Here is a 21,570-nt window from a genome sequence, read left to right on the forward strand (position 1 = left end):
CGTTATTGAGCAAAGATTTGTTTCACTTGTTTTTATTTTACTAATTACTATTTGTCCTCTCCATGGATCACCACCTTATCGTGGGCCAGCGAGCGTCTGGTGGCCGGGCATTTACTCATGGTGCCCGGCTGGGCCCAGCCCGAAGGAGTCCCCCCTCCCATCGACCCACCACCGATGGGAGGGGCAGTAGTAGGGGTGCGGTGCATTGTGGATCGGGCAGTGTCCGAAGGCGTGGGCCTTGGTGTTCTGATCCTCGGTTGCTAAAACTGGCTTTTGGAACTTGGAACGTTACCTCACTGGCGGGGAAGGAGCCTGAGTTGGTGCGCGAGGTTGAGAGATATCGGCTAGATATAGTCGGGCTCACCTCAACACACAGCTTGGGTTCTGGGTCCAATCTCCTTGAGAGGGTCTGGACTTTTTTCTTTTCTGGAGTTGCCCATGGTGAGAGGCAGCGGGCAGGTGTGGGCTCTCTCATAGCCCCTCGACTCGGCGCCTGTATGTTGGGGTTTTCTCCGGTGGACGAGAGGGTAGCTTCCCTACGCCTTCGGGTTGGGGAACGGGTCCTGACTGTTGTCTGTGCTTATGCACCGAACAGCAGTTCAGAGTACCCAGCCTTCTTAGGGTCTTTGGGAAGGGTGCTTGAAAGTGCTCCTCCTGGAGACTCTATTGTCCTACTGGGGGACTTTAATGCTCACGTGGGCAATGACAGTGAGACCTGGAGGGGTGCGATTGGGAGGAATGGCCTCTCTGATCTGAACCCCAGTGGTGTTCAGTTTTTGGACTTCTGTGCAAACCACAGTTTGTCCATCTCGAACACCATGTTTGAACACAAGGATGTCCATAAGTGCACATGGCACCAGGACACCCTAGGCCGCAGTTCAATGATTGACTTTGTAGTTGTGTCATCGGACTTGCGGCCATCTGTATTGGACACTCGGATAAAGAGAGGAGCTGAGCTGTCAACTGATCACCACCTGGTGGTGAGTTGGATCAGGTGGTGGGGGAAGATGCCGGTCAGACCAGGCAAGCCCAAATGTATAGTGAGGGTTTGCTGGGAACGTCTGGCAGAAGAACCTGTCAGATTGATCTTCAACTCACACCTCTGTCAGAACTTTGACCAGATATCGGGGGAGGTGGGGGACATTGATTCAGAATGGACCATGTTCCGCTCCTCCATTGTTGAAGCGGCTGACTGTAGCTGTGGCCGTAAGGTAGTTGGTGCCTGTCGGGGCGGTAATCCTCGAACCCGGTGGTGGACACCCCAGGTGAGAGATGCCGTCAAGCTGAAGAAGGAGTCCTACCGGGCATGGTTGGCCTGTGGGACACCAGAGGCAGCTGGCAGGTATCAACAGGCCACTGGATTGGCAGACTGGGGTGGTGGTGCCTCTTTTTAAAAAAGGGGACCAGAGGGTGTGTTCCAACTACAGGGGAATCACACTCCTCAACCTCCCTGGTAAGGTCTATGCAGGGGTACTGGAGTAGAGAGTCCGGCTTATAGTTGAACTTCGGATCCAGGAGGAGCAGTGCGGGTTCTGCCCTGGTCGTGGAACACTGGACCAACTCTTCACCCTCTCCAGGATTCTGGAGGGTTCATGGGAGTTTGCCCAACCAGTCCACATGTGCTTTGTGGATCTGGAGAAGGCATTCGACTGTGTTCCCCGGGGTATTCTGTGGGAGGTGCTTCGGGAGTACGGGGTACATGGCTCTTTGCTACGAGCCATTCAGGCCCTGTACAAACAAAGCAGGAGTTTGGTTCGCATGGCCGGCAGTAAGTCAGACTCGTTCCCAGTGAGAGTTGGACTCTGTCAGGGCTGCCCTTTGTCACCGATTCTATTCATAATTTTTATGGATAGAATTTCTAGGTGCAGTCAGGGGATGGAGGGTGTCTGGCTTCTTGACCTCAGGGTCACATCGCTGCTGTTTGCAGATGATGTGGTCCTATTGGGGACATCAGGCCGCGAACTTCAGCTTTCACTGGATCGGTTTGCAACCGAGTGTGAAGCGGCCGGGATGAGAATCAGTACCTCCAAATCCGAGACCATGGTTCTCAGGCAGAAAAGGGTGGAGAGCCCTCTCTGGGTCGGGGATGAGCTCTTGCCTCAAGTGGAGGAGTTTAAGTATCTCGGGGTCTTGTTCACGAGTGATGGTACAAGGGAGCGGGAGATTGACAGGCGGATTGGTGCTGGTCAGCAGTGATGCGGGCTATTTACCGGTCTGTTGTGGTAAAGAAAGAGCTGAGCCATAAGGCAAAGCTCTCAATTTACTGGTCGATCTACGTTCCCACCCTCACCTATGGTCATGAGCTTTGGGTAATGACCGAAAGAACGAGATCGCGAATACAAGCGGCTGAAATGAGTTTCCTCCGCAGGGTGTCTGGACTCTCCCTTAGAGATAGGGTGAGAAGTTCGGTCATCCGGGAGGGACTCGGAGTAGAGCCGCTGCTTCTTCACTTCGAGAGGAGTCAGCTGAGGTGGTTCGGGCATCTGGTTAGGATGCCTCCTGGATGCCTCCCTCGGGAGGTGTCACAGGGAAGTCCACCTGGGAGGAGACCCCGGGGAAGACCCAGGACATGCTGGCATGACTATATCGCCCAGCTGGCCTGGGAGCACTCGGAATCCCCCTTGGAGACATAGTGGAAGTGGCTGGGGAAAGGAAGGTCTGGGCCTCATTGCTTAGGATGCTGCCCCCGCGACCCGAACCCCGGAGAAGCGGAAGATAATGGATGGATGGATAATTACTATTTGTAGTAGTAGTTTCTAACTGACTTTAATGTTTTATTTCATTTCATTGTGAAGCGTATTCTATGACACTCCTGGTTTTCTCTCCATCACCTGTGTAAACATAGCCACCCGTGTGAACACCAATCAGCTCACAGGACTCATTAAAGACTGGAGAGCCGGAAGAACCATAGAATAAACTGAAATGGTAGGTCATCTGGGAGTCATAGAATTGCCATTTCTCTGTGATAGATTTTTGGGTGATTAAATGGACATAATCTGGGTTCTCAGTGTGGTAATTCTGAACAGCTTGATCTCTGTCTTCTTTTTGAATGATGAAGCTGAAGTCCAGCTTCTTGATCCCACCATCAGGGTGCCCAATGATACAGGTTCCTCCTGAGACCTCAGGAACATTGGTACTGAAGGTGTTTTCAGCAGAGGTCTGGAGTAGTCCAGTATATTCTACACCTCTGCTCAGCTCCAGCAGGGCAAAGTCCACAAAATTACAGTGTTCTCCTTGTTTTTCCTCGTGATAGAGAGCAACGATTTTCTCCTTCACCGTCACTTCAGTGACTTTGCTGTTGCGTTCTTCATAACCAAATACAGCTATGGTGGGCTCCGATAGCTTCTTTAGGAATGGGTCATATTCCCCAATTACATGTGCGTTGGTAAGGATGTAGTTTCTGGTGAACAGAAAACCAGTCCCTAGACGGGTTTTTTCCCCATTTGAAAGGATTCTGTAGAGTACACAGACAGAATTGGAGAGCTTCATCAGCTGCTTCCAAGTACAGCTCCAAACCAAGTACATTAATATAGCACCTAAATTCTTATCAATTATTATTATAATTATTATTACTATTATTATTATAGTCTTATATGATTAATAAATATTTCGACTTTTTATAAATATAACCAGTACAGAGAAAAGACGTTTTGTTTTTTATTTATTTATGAACATCTTTATTTTTTGGTGAGTATACACTCATTCTGAAACTTCTACTTGCAAAACGTTCAAAAAAAAATTGGGAAGGATCAGAAGCGTTTAAAAAATATCTCAACAAGTGATGTCACACTTCCCTCTGACCTTGCCCTTACTACCGCTCAGTCTCCCAGAACACCCCACCTGATCACATGATCCTCCATCACATGACTCCCCACTCCTCTGCTTCACCTGTTGTGCACACTATTTAACGAGCTGACAGAGGAATTTGAGCAGTTATCTAAATATGAATGGTAAAGTCATATCAAATGGTCACTTAAAACCCAAAGTTGGCTTAAAATCACCCTACGTGTGTTCTGTCGAGTATTTACACAGCGCTGGGTTGCCAAATAATGCAGGTTGAGTATTTTTCAGCACAGCATTTTACAGAGGGTACAATATCTGCTTACAGTGTGTTAACAATTCATAATGCAGAACAAACTTGGTTCTAAAATGGAATTAGTTCTTTTAAATATGAAGAAATTGTGTCATTGATTTGTTCATAGTCCATATGAAGTGTTACTAACGTGTTCTGTACAGTTACATACCAATGTGAACATGCTTGAGGACCACGTTCTGACGAATCTGGATGTGTGTTATCTGGTGAAGCTCCTTGATGCGATGTGAATAATGCAGCAAATACTCATTGTTCACTTCCACTCTGTATCCAGAGGATGTGCACAAAATCTTGATCTGAGCAACAGAAGAATCACAGGAGTTTACTCAAACTATAAGAACCTGTATCTGAGGGTCTACAGTCCAGCTCTTTACTCTCTCTACAGATCTACCACACCAGGTTCACTGAAGAATTTATAGCAGAGTCTGAGGAGCTCTTAGTAGACACTCAATACATTACGGTAGTTACTAAATAAATCACAATACGTACTGAATAATTCATATAACAGACTGAATCATTCATTATAGATACTATATACCTGACAATTCATAGGAGTTGCTGAACAATTCATAGTAATTACTGAATAATTCCTATTAATTATTCCATATGTACTGTGACTTATTAACTGCTATAAGTTACTGAATCGTTCATAGTAGATTGTGAATAATTCATAATGCATCCTGATCAGTTCATAGTAGTGACTGAATAGTTCATAGTGAACACAAATTCATTTATAGTTGATACACAATAAGAATATTGCAGTTTAAGGGATTCATCTCTGTTCTCGTACATCAACAATATTTCATTTATCTGTTTAACGATGTTCCTGAAAGCCAGGATTAACATTTCAGCATCGTCTCTGTGACGTCAAACACAGTAACAGTAATTTCCACTGAGACTGAATCTGAAATATTAGAAGGAACCGTTTCACTAGTGAACGTGATCCTCAGTGAACAGACTCACTTAATATGGAGTGAAAGTGTTAAAACGAGCAGAGCAGGACTGACTGTTCACAACACTCACCTCAAAGGGTTTTCCAGGACTGAAAGGGAAGAAGGGAAGTTCTCTCTCCTCAGGACCCCAAACACCTTCAATCCTGGTGGTCCTCACGATCACCTGATTCCCATCCTCATTGAAGCGAGGGTTGAAATGAAAGGCTATATTATCACCTTTACAGATGTCAATGGCGAATCTAATGGAAGAGAAAACTAAATTAAACCAGTTCAGCCGCTTTATTTGAGATGTGTCGCTCTCTTTGTATTGTTTATTAATTTCTTACTTTTCAGCGTTTGGTTTGGGCTCTCCACTGATGGTGATCTGTGTTTGGTCTTTGAGTCCTTCAGGCAGGACCTGCACATACGGAACTCTTAGGAAGCAGCTCTCTAGAAAGAAAGCAGGAGAAAGAATAAAGAGTTGAAAATGAAAGGATGAGTTCTGCTCTTCCTGCTCGGTGAGCTGCACACATCACTCTGATCAACGCTGGATAGATAATGACACTGGGCTTTATTTAACACCTCTTGTTGTAGTACAGTCCATCTCACACTCCTTCAGTGGTCAATGACTGTAATCTTGACTTTTCTTCATTGTTTGTGGGTTTTATAATGAAAATAGAGAATCGCGTATTAGAGCTCTGAGTCGAGCCTTCAGTTGCTGAACAAAAGTATCTGGATCATTTTCCAGAAACTCCCCTAGAACCTGATAGGTCTTGTTCTGGATGTCCATGAAGGAAAATCAAGCAACCTGTTTCATTCATGCTACCAAAATGCCATGGCTGTGCTAAAATCGTTGTTTAGTTACAATTATTTAAACTTTGCCCTATCAGGAGACTGAATTTTTCAGCACAGCATTTTACAGAGGGTACAATATCTGCCTACAGTGTGTTAACAATTCATAATGCAGAACAAACTTGGTTCTAAAATGGAATTAGTTCTTTTAAATATGAAGAAATTGTGTCATTGATTTGTTCATAGTCCATATGAAGTGTTACTAACGTGTTCTGTACAGTTACATACCAATGTGAACATGCTTGAGGACCACGTTCTGACGAATCTGGATGTGTGTTATCTGGTGAAGCTCCTTGATGCGATGTGAATAATGCAGCAAATACTCATTGTTCACTTCCACTCTGTATCCAGAGGATGTGCACAAAATCTTGATCTGAGCAACAGAAGAATCACAGGAGTTTACTCAAACTGTAAGAACCTGTATCTGAGGGTCTACAGTCCAGCTCTTTACTCTCTCTACAGATCTACCACACCAGGTTCACTGAAGAATTTATAGCAGAGTCTGAGGAGCTCTTAGTAGACACTCAATACATTACGGTAGTTACTAAATAAATCACAATACGTACTGAATAATTCATATAACAGACTGAATCAGTCATTATAGATACTATATACCTGACAATTCATAGGAGTTGCTGAACAATTAATAGTAATTACTGAATAATTCCTATTAATTATTCCATAACACAAATTCATTTATAGTCGATACACAATAAGAATATTGCAGTTTAAGGGATTCATCTCTGTTCTCGTACATCAACAATATTTCATTTATCTGTTTAACGATGTTCCTGAAAGCCAGGATTAACATTTCAGCATCGTCTCTGTGACGTCAAACACAGTAACAGTAATTTCCACTGAGACTGAAGCTGAAATATTAGAAGGAACCGTTTCACTAGTGAACGTGATCCTCAGTGAACAGACTCACTTAATATGGAGTGAAAGTGTTAAAACGAGCAGAGCAGGACTGACTGTTCACAACACTCACCTCAAAGGGTTTTCCAGGACTGAAAGGGAAGAAGGGAAGTTCTCTCTCCTCAGGACCCCAAACATCTCTAATCCTGGTGGTCCTCACGATCACCTGCTTCCCATCCTCATTGAAGCGAGGGTTGAAATGAAAGGCTATATCATCACCTTTACAGATGTCAATGGCGAATCTAATGGGAGAGAAAACAAAACTAAACCAGTTTAGCCGCTTTATTTGAGATGTGTCGCTCTCTTTGTATTGTTTATTAATTTCTTACTTTTCAGCGTTTGGTTTGGGCTCTCCACGGATGGTGATCTGTGTTTGGTCTTTGAGTCCTTCAGGCAGGACCCGCACATACGGAACTCTTAGGAAGCAGCTCTCTAGAAAGAAAGTAGGAGAAAGAATAAAGAGTTGAAAATGAAAGGATGAGTTCTGCTCTTCCTGCTCGGTGAGCTGCACACATCACTCTGATCAACGCTGGATAGATAATGACACTGGGCTTTATTTAACACCTCTTGTTGTAGTACAGTCCATCTCACACTCCTTCAATGGTCAATGACTGTAATCTTGACTTTTCTTCATTGTTTGTGGGTTTTATAATGAAAATAGAGAATCGCGTATTAGAGCTCTGAGTCGAGCCTTCAGTTGCTGAACAAAAGTATCTGGATCATTTTCCAGAAACTCCCCTAGAACCTGATAGGTCTTGTTCTGGATGTCCATGAAGGAAAATCAAGCAACCTGTTTCATTCATGCTACCAAAATGCCATGGCTGTGCTAAAATCGTTGTTTAGTTACAATTATTTAAACTTTGCCCCATCAGGAGACTGAATTGAGCCAATCTCATATCTGTAAAATGTTTTTTTGTAAAAGTGCTTTTAATCACTTTTTCAAATTCAGGTAGTTGATGTAATTTTCACATGTTATTCTTACATGTTAATCAATCGTATGAATCATTGTTACCTGAATAAGGACAGATAAGTTTCCTTAATGTACAGTTCTGTGACGAACTACTGAGACCATTTCTATTGTCACGACTGCCAGTAACAGGTGAGACACTCGCTGATGGATCTTACAAGTTTTGATATAATAGGGCAATACAAGAGAATAGTAAGGGACAGGCAGGGTCCATAGACATACCAGAGGGTGGTCGGACTGAAGATAGGTCGGTACACAGGAGAGCAAAAACCAGGTAAAGGGGCGAGGCTAAAGGGTAGAGAAAATACAAACAAAACGGCAACGGTAAGGCAATCAATGGGCAAGGCAAAAAGGAGAAAACGAATACAGGCAAAGGTTGGAATAAACAAAGAATAAGAGCAAGGAAAAACGCGTCGTAACAGAGCTAGAAGCTAGATAATACTCAGCACTAAACACAGGAAACAACAGGGCTTAAATACACGGGTTCATAGGTGTTGAAAATCTCATTGATTAGAAGCAAGGCGAGCCAGAGCGCCGGAGCGTCACGTGCTCAGCAGAGTCACTGTAGTCCATAGGCAGAGCATGCTGGGAATTGGAGTCCATGGAGGTAACAGAGTCCAAGGCAGGCAGACTGACAGCGTCAGGGCTGACATCCATTCACACAATTTCCAGTCTACATGGACATCAAGCACAAGTTATTCCTTTTTCAGGGCATGAGAGGAGTTTGGTGAAGCTATGGAAAGTCTTTTGGTCTGCAACTCAGGAGTTTTCGGGGTGGCTGCACCCAAGCTGTATTCGGCAAGGGCGGAGAAACTCTGACTTCAAATGAGGATATTGTTGGTCAGTGGAAGGAGCACTTTGAGGAACTCCTTAATCATGGCAGTGAGGACCAGAGGTTCCTGATGTGTCAAGTTCCATTTCCCTGGTGAAGGTCACTGAGGTAACTGGCAAGCTCCTCATTGGCAAGGCACCGGGGTGGATGAAATTCATCCTGAGATGCTTAAGGCTGTGGATATTGTGGGGCTGTCATGGCTAACACACCTCTGCAATATTGCATAGACTTCAGGAACAGTACCCTTGGACTGGCAGACCAGGGTGGTGGTCCCTATTTTTAAAAAGGGGGACCGGAGTGTGTGTGCCAACTATTGGGGTATCACACTGCTCAGCATCCCTTGGAAAGTCTATGCCAAGGTGCTGGAAAGGAGAATTAGACCGATAGTTGAACCTCAGATTGAGTAGGAACAATGTGGATTCCATCCTGGCCATGGAACAATGGACCAGCTCTTCACCTTCTTGTGGATTGTTGAGGGGGCATGAGAATTTGCCAACCTAGTTTACATGTGTTTTTGTGTAAGTGTTCCGTGTTCCCCGAGATATCTTGTGGGAGGTCCTCTGTGAGTCCTCTGGGAGTGAGAGCTGTGTTTGTATACTTGGCATTAACTCGGATTCTTTCAGTGTTTGCGTTGGACTCCGCCAGGGTTGTGCCCTGTCTCCACTCCTGTTTGTGATATTCATGGACAGAGTGTAAGGGCGTAGCTGGGGTCAGGAGGGCATTATATATGGAGGCCTGAGGGTGGCATTACTACTATCTGCAGACCCTGTTGTTCTTTTGGCTGGATCACATGGATGCCTTCAGCGCTCACTGGAGCAGTTTGCAGCTGAGTGTGAAGCGATTGGTATGCAGATCAGCACCTCCAAGTCTCTGGTCTTGGCCCAGAAAAGGATGGTATGCCCACTCCAGGTAAGGGGAAAGGACTTGCCCCAGGTGGAGGAGTTTAAGTATCTTGGGATCTTGTTCATGAATGATGGGAAGAGGGATCGTGTGATAAGCTGAAAGCTGGGACAGACAGCAGCAGTAATGCGGTCACTGTACCGGACTGTAGTGGTGAAGAGGGAACTGAGCCAAAGCTCTCTGTTTACTGGTCGGTCCACATCACGACCCTCACCTATGGTCATGAGCTGTGGGTAATGACCGAAAGAATGAGATCGTGAACACAGGCGGCGTAAATGAGCTTTCTTTTCAGGGTAACCCGCTACACTATACTTGATAGGGTGAGGAGCTCGGTCAGAGTAGAGACATTACTTCTCAAGATTGAGAGGAGCCAGCTGAGGTGGTTTGGGCATCTGATCCGGATGCCCACTGGACGCCTCCCAGTGGGGGTGTACCAGGCATGGTCTACTGGTACAAGACCCCAGAGTCATCCTAGGACCTGCTGGAGGGATTATATGTCCAAGTTGGCCTGGGAGCAGCTTGGGGTCCCCGGGAATGAGCTGGAGGAAGTTGTGGGAGACAGGGTCATCTGAAATTCTCTGCTCTCCCAACTGTTACCATAACCCTATCTGGAGTAAGCAGTTAATGATGATGAGGAAATTTCTCGACTGGACTTGTTGCACAGGTGGTGTCCGATCACGGTACCACGCTGGGATTCACCGAGCTCCTGAGAGCAACCCATTCTTTCACTAATGTCTGTAGAAGCAGTCTGCAGGCCTAGGGGCTCAGCTTTATACACCTGTGGCCATGGAAGTGACTGGAACACCTGAATTCAATGATTGTGAAATTTCCTCACTGCTACCACAGTGATTGACCACAGTCAATTGTCAGTGGGATTATAACAAAGTGGAAGCGATTGGGAACGACAGCAGCTCAGCCACGAAGTGGTCGGCCACGTAAAATGACAGAGCGGTCAGCGGATGCTGAGGGGCATAGTGCGCAGAGGTCACCAACTTTCTGCAGAGTCAATCACTACAGACCTCCAAACTTCATGTGGCCTTCAGATCAGCTCAAGAACAGCATAGAGAGCTTCATGGAATGGATTTCCATGGCCGAGCAGCTGCATCCAAGCCTTACATCAAGCCAAGCGCAATGCAAAGCGTGGAATGCAGTGGTGTAAAGCACCGCCACTGGACTCTAGAGCAGTGGAGATGTGTTCTCTGGAGTGACCAATCACGCTTCTCTGTGTGGAAATCCGATGGACGAGTCTGGGTTTGGCGGTTGCCAGGAAACAGTACTTGTCTGACTGCATTGTGCCGAGTGTAAAGTTTGGTGGAGGGGGATCATGGTGTGGGGGTGATTTTCAGGAGTTGGGTTTGGCCCCTTAGTTCCAGTAAAAGGAACTCTTAAAGCTTCAGCACCAAGAGATTTTGGACAATTTCCTGCTCCCAACTTTGTGGGAACAGTTTGGGGACGGCCCCTTCCTGCTCCAACTGCACACCAGTGCACAGTGCAGGTCCATAAAGACATGGATGATCCAGCAGGTCCATAAAGACATGGATGAGCCAGCAGGTCCATAAAGATATGGATGAGAAACGGCTTGTTGAAGCAACATTATTATTTACTCTGGATTACAGTGATGTACAAATGTGCATCTGTTAACACCCTAAAGCCTTCACCTTCAGTTTAGGACGCAGCTCTGAGATCCCTCACCCTACAGCACTCAAAACTGCTCACTCTGTGGAAAAGTAGGCTGGTTCTCTCACACTGGCGTCTGTTTCTTTATAAAGCACTAACTGGTAACATGTCATCATAAATCTGCCTGCAACTTGTACTCCAGCTTCACTTGGCCTGCAACTAGTACTCCAGCTTCACTCGGCCTGCAACTAGTACTCCAGCTTCACTCAGCCTGCAACTAGTACTCCAGCTTCATTGGACCCATTTGAGTTCGGATCGTTTCATTGTTTTTGCAAGCTTCATGAAATCATGTCTCTTCTCATCTGTGAGTCCTTAGAACATACCATCCCTATATCTAAGGATGTTCCTGTGTTCTATGTGTTCTACAACACTCCTGTTCTCTCCTGTGTAAGTAGACACAGCCACCAGTCTGAACAACAATCAGCTCACAGGACTCGTTAAAGACCAGGGATCTGGAAGAACCACAGAAGAAAGAGGAACTGTAGGTGATCTGGGAGTCATGGTATTGCCAGTCCTCTGTAATAGATTTCTGGGTAATATCATGGATGTGATGTGGGTTCTGATCAAGGTGCTTCTGGACAGCCTGATCCCATTCTTTTTGAATGATGAAGCAGAAGTCCAGCTTCTTGATGCCACCACTGGGGTGACTAATGACACAGGTTCCTCCTGAGAATGAGTTCCTCCTTCATTTGCACCTCAGTGCCTTTGGAGTCTGGTTCTTAATGATCAAATAGAGCTTACTCCCAGTAACGTGTGTTAGAGACGATGTAGTTTCTAGTGAACAGAAATCCAGGTGACAGTGGAAGTTTCCTTGGTAAACATCAGTGCTGTAGAACATTGCTGCAGACAGACTCCACACCTATCCACAATGTCTTCGTTAATACCTTTGTCTGTGTAACCAGTAGAGTTTGCTTGCTGGAAGTACCGTATGGGCGTAGACGACCACCGTAGTTGAGGTGCTGCTGTGACTTCCGGTATTTTGCTTCTCAGGTGAAATGCATTATTTCCACCAGTATAAAGTTAAGGCAGTGCACGTCAAGCCTGGGTTCCTCATGGTTGTTGTGTCTGTGCTGTGGGGCTTTGCTGCTGGGAGGTGTCGCTTGGAGGGTTGCTAGGCTACGGGTACGCTCTGTATTGGGCGTGCCAGAATACGGGTGTGTTTGAGCGTTGGCGTACCGGAATACAGGTGGGTTTGTAATTGGTCATTTCGTGGTGTTTTAAGTCATGCTGTAACTAATATTTTGCACAATATACGTATATATGTAGTGTGTTAAGTATGGTATTGTTTAATTAGGTCCTGGTGAAGCCCTCACTGCCCTATACTGACTTAGGTAAACATACACCCGTATGAATGGTAACTTTTATCTGAAGGTACGTGTTGAGTAGTTATTCATTTCTTTATTATTAGTGTTGAAAGTGATTTAACTTAGCATTTTACTAATTGTTTTAATTGACTAATTTTGATTAGGTTCTGGTGTGGATGTCGCCCAAGTTGAATCTAGGTAGCTTCTAGAGACCTAAATTAAGGAGCCTTGGAGTGGCGCCACTGCTGTTTTGCCTATGATCCAATTTTGTTGTTTTCTTTCTTTTGTTCTTTACTTTGTGGTCTTGTGTAGAATCAAATTGATTTATTTTTTTTTAGTAAATAAAATTGTTTCCTTTATTTTTTTCTGTTGATCCACTTTTAGTGGACCAACTGAATTATTGTTGGATTTGTTGTGTCTTTGGTTTATTGTAATAGGTTGTTTTGTTTGTTTTTTTTCTTTTTTTTTTACTTTTCGGTATATTGGCTGCAGTTTCGAGGGTTGTTTATAGCCCAGGTTGTTTTATAGTGCTGTGATGTTAACAGCTGTCTCTGGTTCCTTTTAGAGCGTACCTGTGTCTGCGGCAGTTCCGCAGTCGGTTACCTTCGGAAGGCTTCCTCTCTCCTTGGGCACACCTCTTTTCACACTTTGCGTGCTGTGGTAATGTTAATGTGTTGGTCACGTGCACTTTTCTCTTAAAGCCTGGTACTTGTGTGGTTGTGTGCTTGTGTGTGATTTCAGGTTCCTAGAGGTAGGCGTGGGAAGGGTTGAAGCAGTGCCAGATTCAACAACCTGGTGGTATTATCTCCTTGTTGGAGGAAAAAAGGGGTGCAGCCAGTATACCTGACTTCTTTTCTGTTTCCTTTTTCATTTTGTTTTGTTTACATTGAACATTTACGTGCTCTCTACCTTTTTTATGTGCGCCCACATGCATATTTAGATTTTAATTGATGTATTAATAAAGTTGCAATTTTTATCTTGAATCAAAGTGCAAGGTTTATTACATGTTTATTACATGTTTATTAAATGTTGAAAATCCTACTCAGTCCACGTCTCTGAATTTCTCTAAGGGTTTCTTATTGAATGATTCCAAATGAACCTGTGTGCTGTTTCGAGTAATACTAAATATTTCCTGGGGTGAAATTCCTCAGGTGGCGTAGTAGGCTACCTCATACACTGCAAAGGGCCACATCTGCATAAAGCCTGTACCTTTTTTCTCTCCAGTGGCCATCCGTTTGCAAATAAATTACTTTTTTTTTATCAATCCATGAGATATCTGCATTTACTATTTCCCAATAAACTGCATGTTAGAACATTTTGATGATGTTTTAGGTTCTAGGGTTCGACCTCAGTACCACAGCTGTGAACTTAGCCATAAGTCCTCCGTCCTCCCGAGAGTCTAGCCAGCTGGGGGGAAAACTCAAATGACCACAGAGACTTGGTCTGTGCTCAGTACTTGCTCTGTACTTCACGTTTATTAATCAGAATAGCAGAGTTTATATACACACAAATGGCATGACCATCGCGTGATCATGCGACAAGACAATAGAGAGAGAGGATTGGATGAAACAGAGTTTTAGGTGGACGAGGATCCCCAAGGACGTTTATGAGGTCCGGGTACATGGATCCTAAACCACAGACAGTGTTAGAACATTGCTGATTGGATATCAATGTCACTATGAGTTACAACTAACCATACGAACACCCGAGCATAAGCTGAGGCCTCTGTATGACGCCAGCCCTAAGGCCTTATGCGTGCCATAGGTCTAGCGAACTTGGAAGCCTGACTGCACACGTTCTGCATGAGGGTGTGGGTTTAATGAGTAACACATGTCCAGGCTTTCTGTGCATTGCCCTCTAAGGTCATGAAATGTAGACCTGAGTGAGGTGAATGTGTGGTGTTTGCATTAGAAGCAGGCAGAGAAGCCCAGAGTTTGAGCTGCTCCTCTTTGTGTATCAAATTAAAATCTGAAATAAATCTTTAACTTAAGTCTGAGTTTGACTCTAGAGATGGAGGTGACACAGCAACACAGGTCGAGACAATATTCACACATTTCTTCAAAACAGTAACAAGTTCCAAACATCTAATCTACATTACCAATGGAAACATAGGAAATACTCACCCTTGCTGGCCATGGTTTGCAGTGGATTATTCTCAAGTCCAAAGTTCTTCAGTCCAGCTGTAATTAAATACATAAGGTCAGACGTTCAGTTCAGCTTGCTTAAATCTCCTTTTGGCCCTGAAATGATGAAACGGGTTATCTGAAACAATAATATGAGCTGCAGAGGCATCATGTGATGTTTCTGCGGGTGTTCAGGGAACAGGAGGTTTAGTGAATGGTTAAAGTTTAAGCCCCTGTTAAACTCAGAGTTAAACCCTCGGTAACATTTTGACAGAAAAGAAAAAGACGGACCCTGAAGTTCCTTCCACGTCTTCCTCGGCTAAGATTTGCCATCTGCTTTACTATCAGGTGTATTTTTCTCCTTTATGCTCTTTATAGTTCAAGCTTGGCCTGATTGTGTTTCATTTTTATATCATTTTTACAGAAATATCCATTTGAAACTCCTGAATCTCCAAAACCCATCAGAGCTGCTGCTGCTGGGAGTTTAATACCAGTTTAATACCCTTCAGTAACATTTAATAACACTTTACAATAGTTTCATACCCACAAATAAGCGTGTATTAATTCTTAACTAATGTTTCCATCACAGTCAACTACTGCATAAATTAATTTATTACAATTAAAAATTTTAACCTATATTTATATCCTAACTTTACTATGTGGGGCTCATCATCATTAAGTAGTGCTGAGCATAAATAAAGCAGACTATATGTGTAGTGCGCATGTGCGAACATGCATGCTGCCTGTTACAGGAGCTCCCGTTCATGTTCCTTCATTTTTGCTCGTAACTTTTATTTACCTTTGTAATAGTTTATTTATTTGACGAGGCAATTTAGGGAAGCTGTGCCCTCTTGAAACATGCGAGTAGAGAGAGTTTTGGTCTGTTTTTTCGCTGTGAAAGTGCTACTTTCACTCACTCCCCGTGGACGAGCTGACAGCACTAGCCAGGAGTCAGAGGGAGTACCGGGAGTGTAGTCTAATGTGCTTTTCGGAGACATGGCTACACCAGGACATCCCGGATGACCATGTTTCCATCGATGGCTTTCAGACTGTTCGGGCCGACCGGGGCTGCACCGAGAGCGGTAAGCGCAAAGGAGGTGGGCTCGCTGTGCTAGTCAATAACCGCTGGTGTAACCCTGGTCACATTACCATCAAGGAACGTACCTGTTGCCCGGACATTGAGCTGTTGGTTGTCGGACTCAGGCCATATTATTTACCACGCGAGTATTCGCATGCCATCTTCGTGACTGTCTACATTCCCCCCTCTGCCAACCCGACGTCGGCAAGTGACGTCATTTATTCAACAACAGCACGTCTCCAAACGCAACACCCGAGTGCCTTTATCGCCATATCAGGTGACTTTAACCATGTCGCTATGGCCAAGGCACTACCACACTTCACGCAGTATGTGGACTGTCCCACCAGAGAGGAAAGAACACTGGACCTGCTGTATGCTAATGTTAAGGACGCATACAGCTGCTCCGCCCTTCCCCCTCTGGGTAGTTCAGACCACAACGTGGTTCACCTCAGCTCCTGTTATGTGCCGCTGGTGAAGAGTCAGCCTGTGACCAAGCAGACCGTGAGTAGATGGTCTGGGGAGACTTACGAGGCACTGCAGGATTGCTTCGAGGCTACTGATTGGTCTGCACTCTGTGAGCCGCACGGAGAGGACATCGACGGGCTCACAGAGTGCATCACGGACTACATTAACTTCTGTGTGGACTCCACTGTCCCAACCAGGACTGTTAAATGTTACCCAAACAACAAGCCGTGGGTAACAAAGGACATTAAGGCTCTCCTCAACAAGAAGAAGAGGGCCTTCAGAGCTGGAGACAGGGTGGAGGTGAGAACGATCCAGAGGGATCTGAGGACAGCTCTCAAGGAGGCGAAGGACAAATACAGGAGGAAGCTGGAGTGGAAACTCCAGCAGAACAACATGAGGGAGGTCTGGAATGGAATGAGAACCATTGCCAGCTTCAGGTCCAGCAACAACGGAGGAGTAGAGGTCAGTGTGGACAGGGCCAACAAGCTAAATCTGTTCTTTAACAGATTTGACACTGCAGGCTCTGTCCCCCCCCAGCCTGACTCCTCTGCTGCCAGTCCTCAGCAGACCATACCACTCGTCCCCCCTCCCCCTCCTGATAGCCTGCCCTCCTCTTGTGACAGCCCATCTCACACCTCCATCCCTCCCCCACCCACCTCCTCTACAGTGTGTCTCACTGCTGACCAGGTGAGAAGACAACTGAAGTGACTCCACACAAACAAGGCTGCAGGCCCTGATGGGGTTCCACCCAGGGTGCTTAAAGCCTGTGCTACCCAACTTTGTGGAGAACTTCAACACGTCTTCAACTTGAGCCTGAGTCTCCAGAGGGTCCCCATGATGTGGAAGACATCTTGCATTGTTCCTGTCCCAAAGACGCCACGACCCAGTGACGCCAAGGACTACAGGCCAGTGGCACTGACGTCTCATGTCATGAAGACCATGGAGAGGCTCGTCTTGGATCAGCTCCGACCCATAGTCCAGCCTTTTCTAGATCCCCTCCAGTTTGCCTATCAGCCCCGCCTGGGAGTTGAAGACGCCATCATCTACCTGCTCAACCGAGTTTACGCTCACCTGGATAAGCCAGCCAGCTCTGTGAGGGTCATGTTTTTTGACTTCTCCAGCGCATTTAACACCGTCTGGCCTGCTCTTCTGGGCGATAAGCTCACAGTGATGCAGGTAGATGCCCCCCTTGTGTCCTGGATTGTTGACTATCTGACCGGCAGACCACAGTATGTATGCCTGCAGCACTGTGTGTCGGACAGAGTGGTCAGCAACACTGGATTCCCACAAGGTACTGTCCTCTCTCCCTTCCTCTTCACCCTCTACACCACGGACTTCAGCTACTGCACAGAGACCTGCCACCTTCAGAAGTTTTCTGATGACTCTGCAATAGTTGGATGTATCAGCAGGGATGAAGAGGATGAGTTCAGGGCGATGGTAAAGGACTTTGTCGCATGGTGCGAGCGGAACCACCTGCAGCTCAATGTGACAAAGACAAAGGAACTGGTGGTGGACCTGAGGTGACCCCTGTGTCCATCAGGGGGGTCAGTGTGGACACTGATATCTGGGTGTGTATACTGACAATAAACTGGACTGGGCTAAGAACACTGACGCCCTCTACAGGAAGGGCCAAAGTCGTCTCTATTTTCTGAGGTGCCTGAGGTCCTTCAACATCTGCCGGACTATGCTCAGAATCTTCTATGAGTCTGTGGTGGCGAGTGCTGTCCTCTATGCTGTTGCATGCTGGGGAAGCAGGCTGAGGGTGGCAGATGCCAACAGACTCAACAAATTGATCCGCAAGGCCGCTGATGTTGTGGGTGTGGAGCTGGACTCGCTGACGGCCGTGTCGGAGAGGAGGACGCTGTCTAAGCTGAAGGCCATTATGGACAATGGCTCCCACCCACTCTACGACACGGTGATGAGACACAGGAGCTCATTCAGCTCAAGACTCACTCTACCGAAATGACCACAGAGCGCCACAGGAGGTCATTCTTACCTGTGGCCATCAAACTCTATAACTCCTCCCTCAGTGTGTGATTCACAAACTCAATACGAAACTGTTCATATGTGCAATAACAACAATTGTGTGTGCAAAAACTCAGAGAGACAAACTTAATTTAAATAATTTAAATAATTGTAACTGCTTTATACCTGATGTTTCATATTACTATCACAATCACCGCCGCCTTACTATATTCATAAGTACTTAAATCTGGTGTACATCCTGTAAATTTCTCTATATTGTCTTAAATTATTAGTAAAGTGTTTATTTTTACATAAATGGCTGCAACTGTAACAACTGCAATTTCCCCCTGGTATCAATAAAGGAATCTGAATCTGAATCTATATAAATATATTAACTAATGATACTGAAATGAACCACAGATGCAATTTGAAATGAATATTTTGTTGCATGTTTATTTAACCTGAGGACACACACTCTTCTCTTCATAACGCAGTTAGAAATGGGCTTGTTTATCATGAGACACACTGGTTTGCCTTTAGCAGTTTGCATGATTATTATGACATTCTTTTATAGTGTGAACACGTTTACAAGCTTTTGACAGAAGATGTGGTGTCATTGATTATAAGCCTAAAATTTCAAAGATGCATAAATATGTAAAGTCAAGAATTTGGGCTTTTATCGTTACATACTCCCTTTTTTCCTACTGCATCATTACTGATGAACATTTAAGTAAATGAACTGCACAGCATGTGACCATCAGAGCTCAATCACAAACAATCAAAACTGTAATATTTCATTTTGTTAAACATGTTTAACTTTCCTGCAGATTAGTGAAATGGTTATTGGTCTATAATATGCGTTAACCTACATCACCTCCACACAGACGTTATGCATTATAGAAAAGGTCTTAATTAATATATCAGGTCCCGGCACTAATTAACAGAACGGGTTAAAAATATTAACGGCTCTGACTTTTTTATTAAAGGCTCTGACAGGATCTTTAGTAAAGTACACACTTCATCATTTCCTGATGTGTAGAGTATTAGTCTGTGCATTAATTCACTGTGATTAAAGCATTAATTAAGCATTGATACATGATTGTTTATGGATCAGAATTGTAGAGTTTAAACATCAATTTTTTAAACATTAACATTAATCATCAAATAAAATTAACAAATAATTTTAACATTTTTTCAACAGATCAAAGCTGCATAGTTCAGAGTCAATCCTATACATTCAGTGCAGCTTACCGAGGTGACATTTAGTATATATATAGGATAATATATAGTATATAGCATTTTGTATATAGTATAGTATATAGTATTTAGTATAGAGTATAGTATAAAGTATTTAGAGTATATAGTGTATAGTATTATAGTAAGGAATAATAATATAAGTTACTGTGGTTATAAGTAACCTGGCTGCATGAAATTTTAGTTTAGATGAAGAAAATCAACATTATCAGTTCACAGCTCAAACGCTTCAGCTCCAGCATCGACTCTCCACACTGCAGCTGCTGAGCGGTGAAACTTAAAACCTCTGGATCTGCAGTTTCATTCTGGTTGCAGTGTTTCTGTAAAAGCTGAGCTCCACATCTGCTTCATTTCACTGGAGCAGTTACTACAAACTCGTCTAATGAATAAGTCAATTTCACCTACCTCGTTTACCAGTGGATGGCTCTAATGTTCTCAGGAACTGGTGGAAGGTATGAAACTGAGGAGACACATGAAGTCAGATCATCCATCAGTTTCCTGAAAGTCTGACTCACTTCACCAGCAGACAGATGAGCTGCTGTTATCATGTAGAGTGAACTGAGCAGCGTTTACTGAGTAACTAAAGTGACTTTTAAAAACTGCAACATGAAAACTTACGTACAAGCTGGTTTGATCAGTGAACAAAGGGTTCCTCAAGCAAAGATTCAGTCTGAGTCTCACAAAACCATAAAGCACTTCTATACGGCTTTTCCTCTACAAGGCACTTCTATAGGGCGTTTCCCATACAAGGCACTTCTATAGGGCGTTTCCTCTACAAGGCACTCAATCTATAAGGCACTCCCACTAGAAGAAAACCATATTCGACAAATGTGTGTGTCACGTGGGTTAGTTAAATATAAGATAGTGTTAAACCATGTATGTATTCCTAAAATAACCAGGGACTTCCAAAATATCACATGGCCCCTGGGAATAGTATTTTAAAACAATCTAGAACACTTAAAACCTACTATTAAAATTTACTACTCCTAGGAACCATTGAGATAGAGAAAAATGTACAACCAGAGCCCAATCTAACCCAAACTCCACACGACTCACCCACACTAGTAAAGAAATAGTAAATTCGTTTGGGAGGGAATAGAGTATGAGCCAGTGATCCCAACAGGAGACAGCGTACTCAAACAAGAAATGTTTTATTTTGTACTTTGGGCAAATATATATGCATATACTAAAAGCTAAGTCGTTGTGGTAGATTAATGGGAGCAGAAATAAAACAGGAAAATAAATAAACAAAAGCACAAAACAAAAGAATAATACTAAATAAACCAAAAAACACAACAAAGGGGAACCAAGAATACACAGGAACTAAAAAAAGAAAATCCAGTTCACTGTTTCAATGAGAGAAGTCCATAACAACCAGGGGGATGTAGACACGGCTCCCTTGAGTCTCACCACGCCACTCTAGGACAAAATAGAAGAAAAGACTGGCCAGTAATATGTCCTTTGTGTACTCAAGCTTGGGTTTAAATTAGCCTAGTGGCTACAGAGAGGGTTTCCGAGTGTAGTCAGAGTATTTAGAGTTAATTGATAAAAGCAATGGCAGTCCAGCACTCCTGGTTCCTTAAAATATACACCACATGTAAAACAGCTGCTCATACTCACACAGTTCCGGGTAGTGATCGAAACCACTACCCAGAAATTGCAGCAACACGCCTGTGGTGTATAGGATGACCCTCGGTCTTCTATCCAGCGTTCCCTTTGAGCCGCCGCTGACGTCACCGCATGCACACGCTCCAGCAATTCCTCCTGAATCTGCTGCCAGCCGCTGCACTCACGCGCCACTCGGACCAAGCCCCTACTGCCGGCTAATGCTGCGCCGAATCCTGCTGGCGTTCTAGCCACGCTCCCGGCTGCTTCCGCCTCTGCTGCGCTGTCCACACCCGCAGCACACCTGTGCCACCACCTTTACTCCCCCCTGGGTCCTTTGTTCTCCTTCCCCGGATCTCTCTCCCCTCCTGTAAAAGTCCGCTTTTAAAATAAGAGTCCCCGAGCACCCGCGCTCTCTTTCCACGCTGATAGGCTGATTAAAGAGACAGTTATTAGGTTCAGGTGGAGATAATCAGACGGCCCCAAAAGAAATCAAAAACACCCAAAATTACACAGCACACCACACGAAAAATTTAAGTAAAACCAAACACTCTAAAAACATATCAATACACACAAACACAAATCCAAAATGTATTTTAAAGATAAAT

General features: G+C 44.5%; 1 protein-coding gene across 1 annotated transcript in view; it reads right to left on the reverse strand.

Moving 5' to 3' along the window:
- The window catches only part of LOC108416333, a 38,372-nt gene extending 18,305 nt beyond the window's left edge, over nt 1–20,067 (reverse strand). Inside the window, exons 1-10 of the mRNA XM_037531861.1 lie at nt 19,976–20,067; nt 19,763–19,817; nt 14,596–14,652; nt 7,982–8,047; nt 7,122–7,224; nt 6,866–7,034; nt 6,106–6,250; nt 5,373–5,475; nt 5,117–5,285; nt 4,245–4,389 (exon numbers count right to left, since the gene is read on the reverse strand). Of these exons, the coding sequence (XP_037387758.1) occupies nt 4,245–4,389; nt 5,117–5,285; nt 5,373–5,475; nt 6,106–6,250; nt 6,866–7,034; nt 7,122–7,224; nt 7,982–8,047; nt 14,596–14,608 (913 nt within the window). The 5' untranslated portion in view covers nt 14,609–14,652; nt 19,763–19,817; nt 19,976–20,067. The remainder of the gene's footprint in view (nt 1–4,244; nt 4,390–5,116; nt 5,286–5,372; nt 5,476–6,105; nt 6,251–6,865; nt 7,035–7,121; nt 7,225–7,981; nt 8,048–14,595; nt 14,653–19,762; nt 19,818–19,975) is intronic.
- Between the last annotated feature and the right edge of the window lie 1,503 nt (nt 20,068–21,570).

The sequence above is a fragment of the Pygocentrus nattereri genome, chromosome 20, assembly GCF_015220715.1.
Source record: "Pygocentrus nattereri isolate fPygNat1 chromosome 20, fPygNat1.pri, whole genome shotgun sequence".
Taxonomy (NCBI): Eukaryota; Metazoa; Chordata; class Actinopteri; order Characiformes; family Serrasalmidae; genus Pygocentrus; species Pygocentrus nattereri.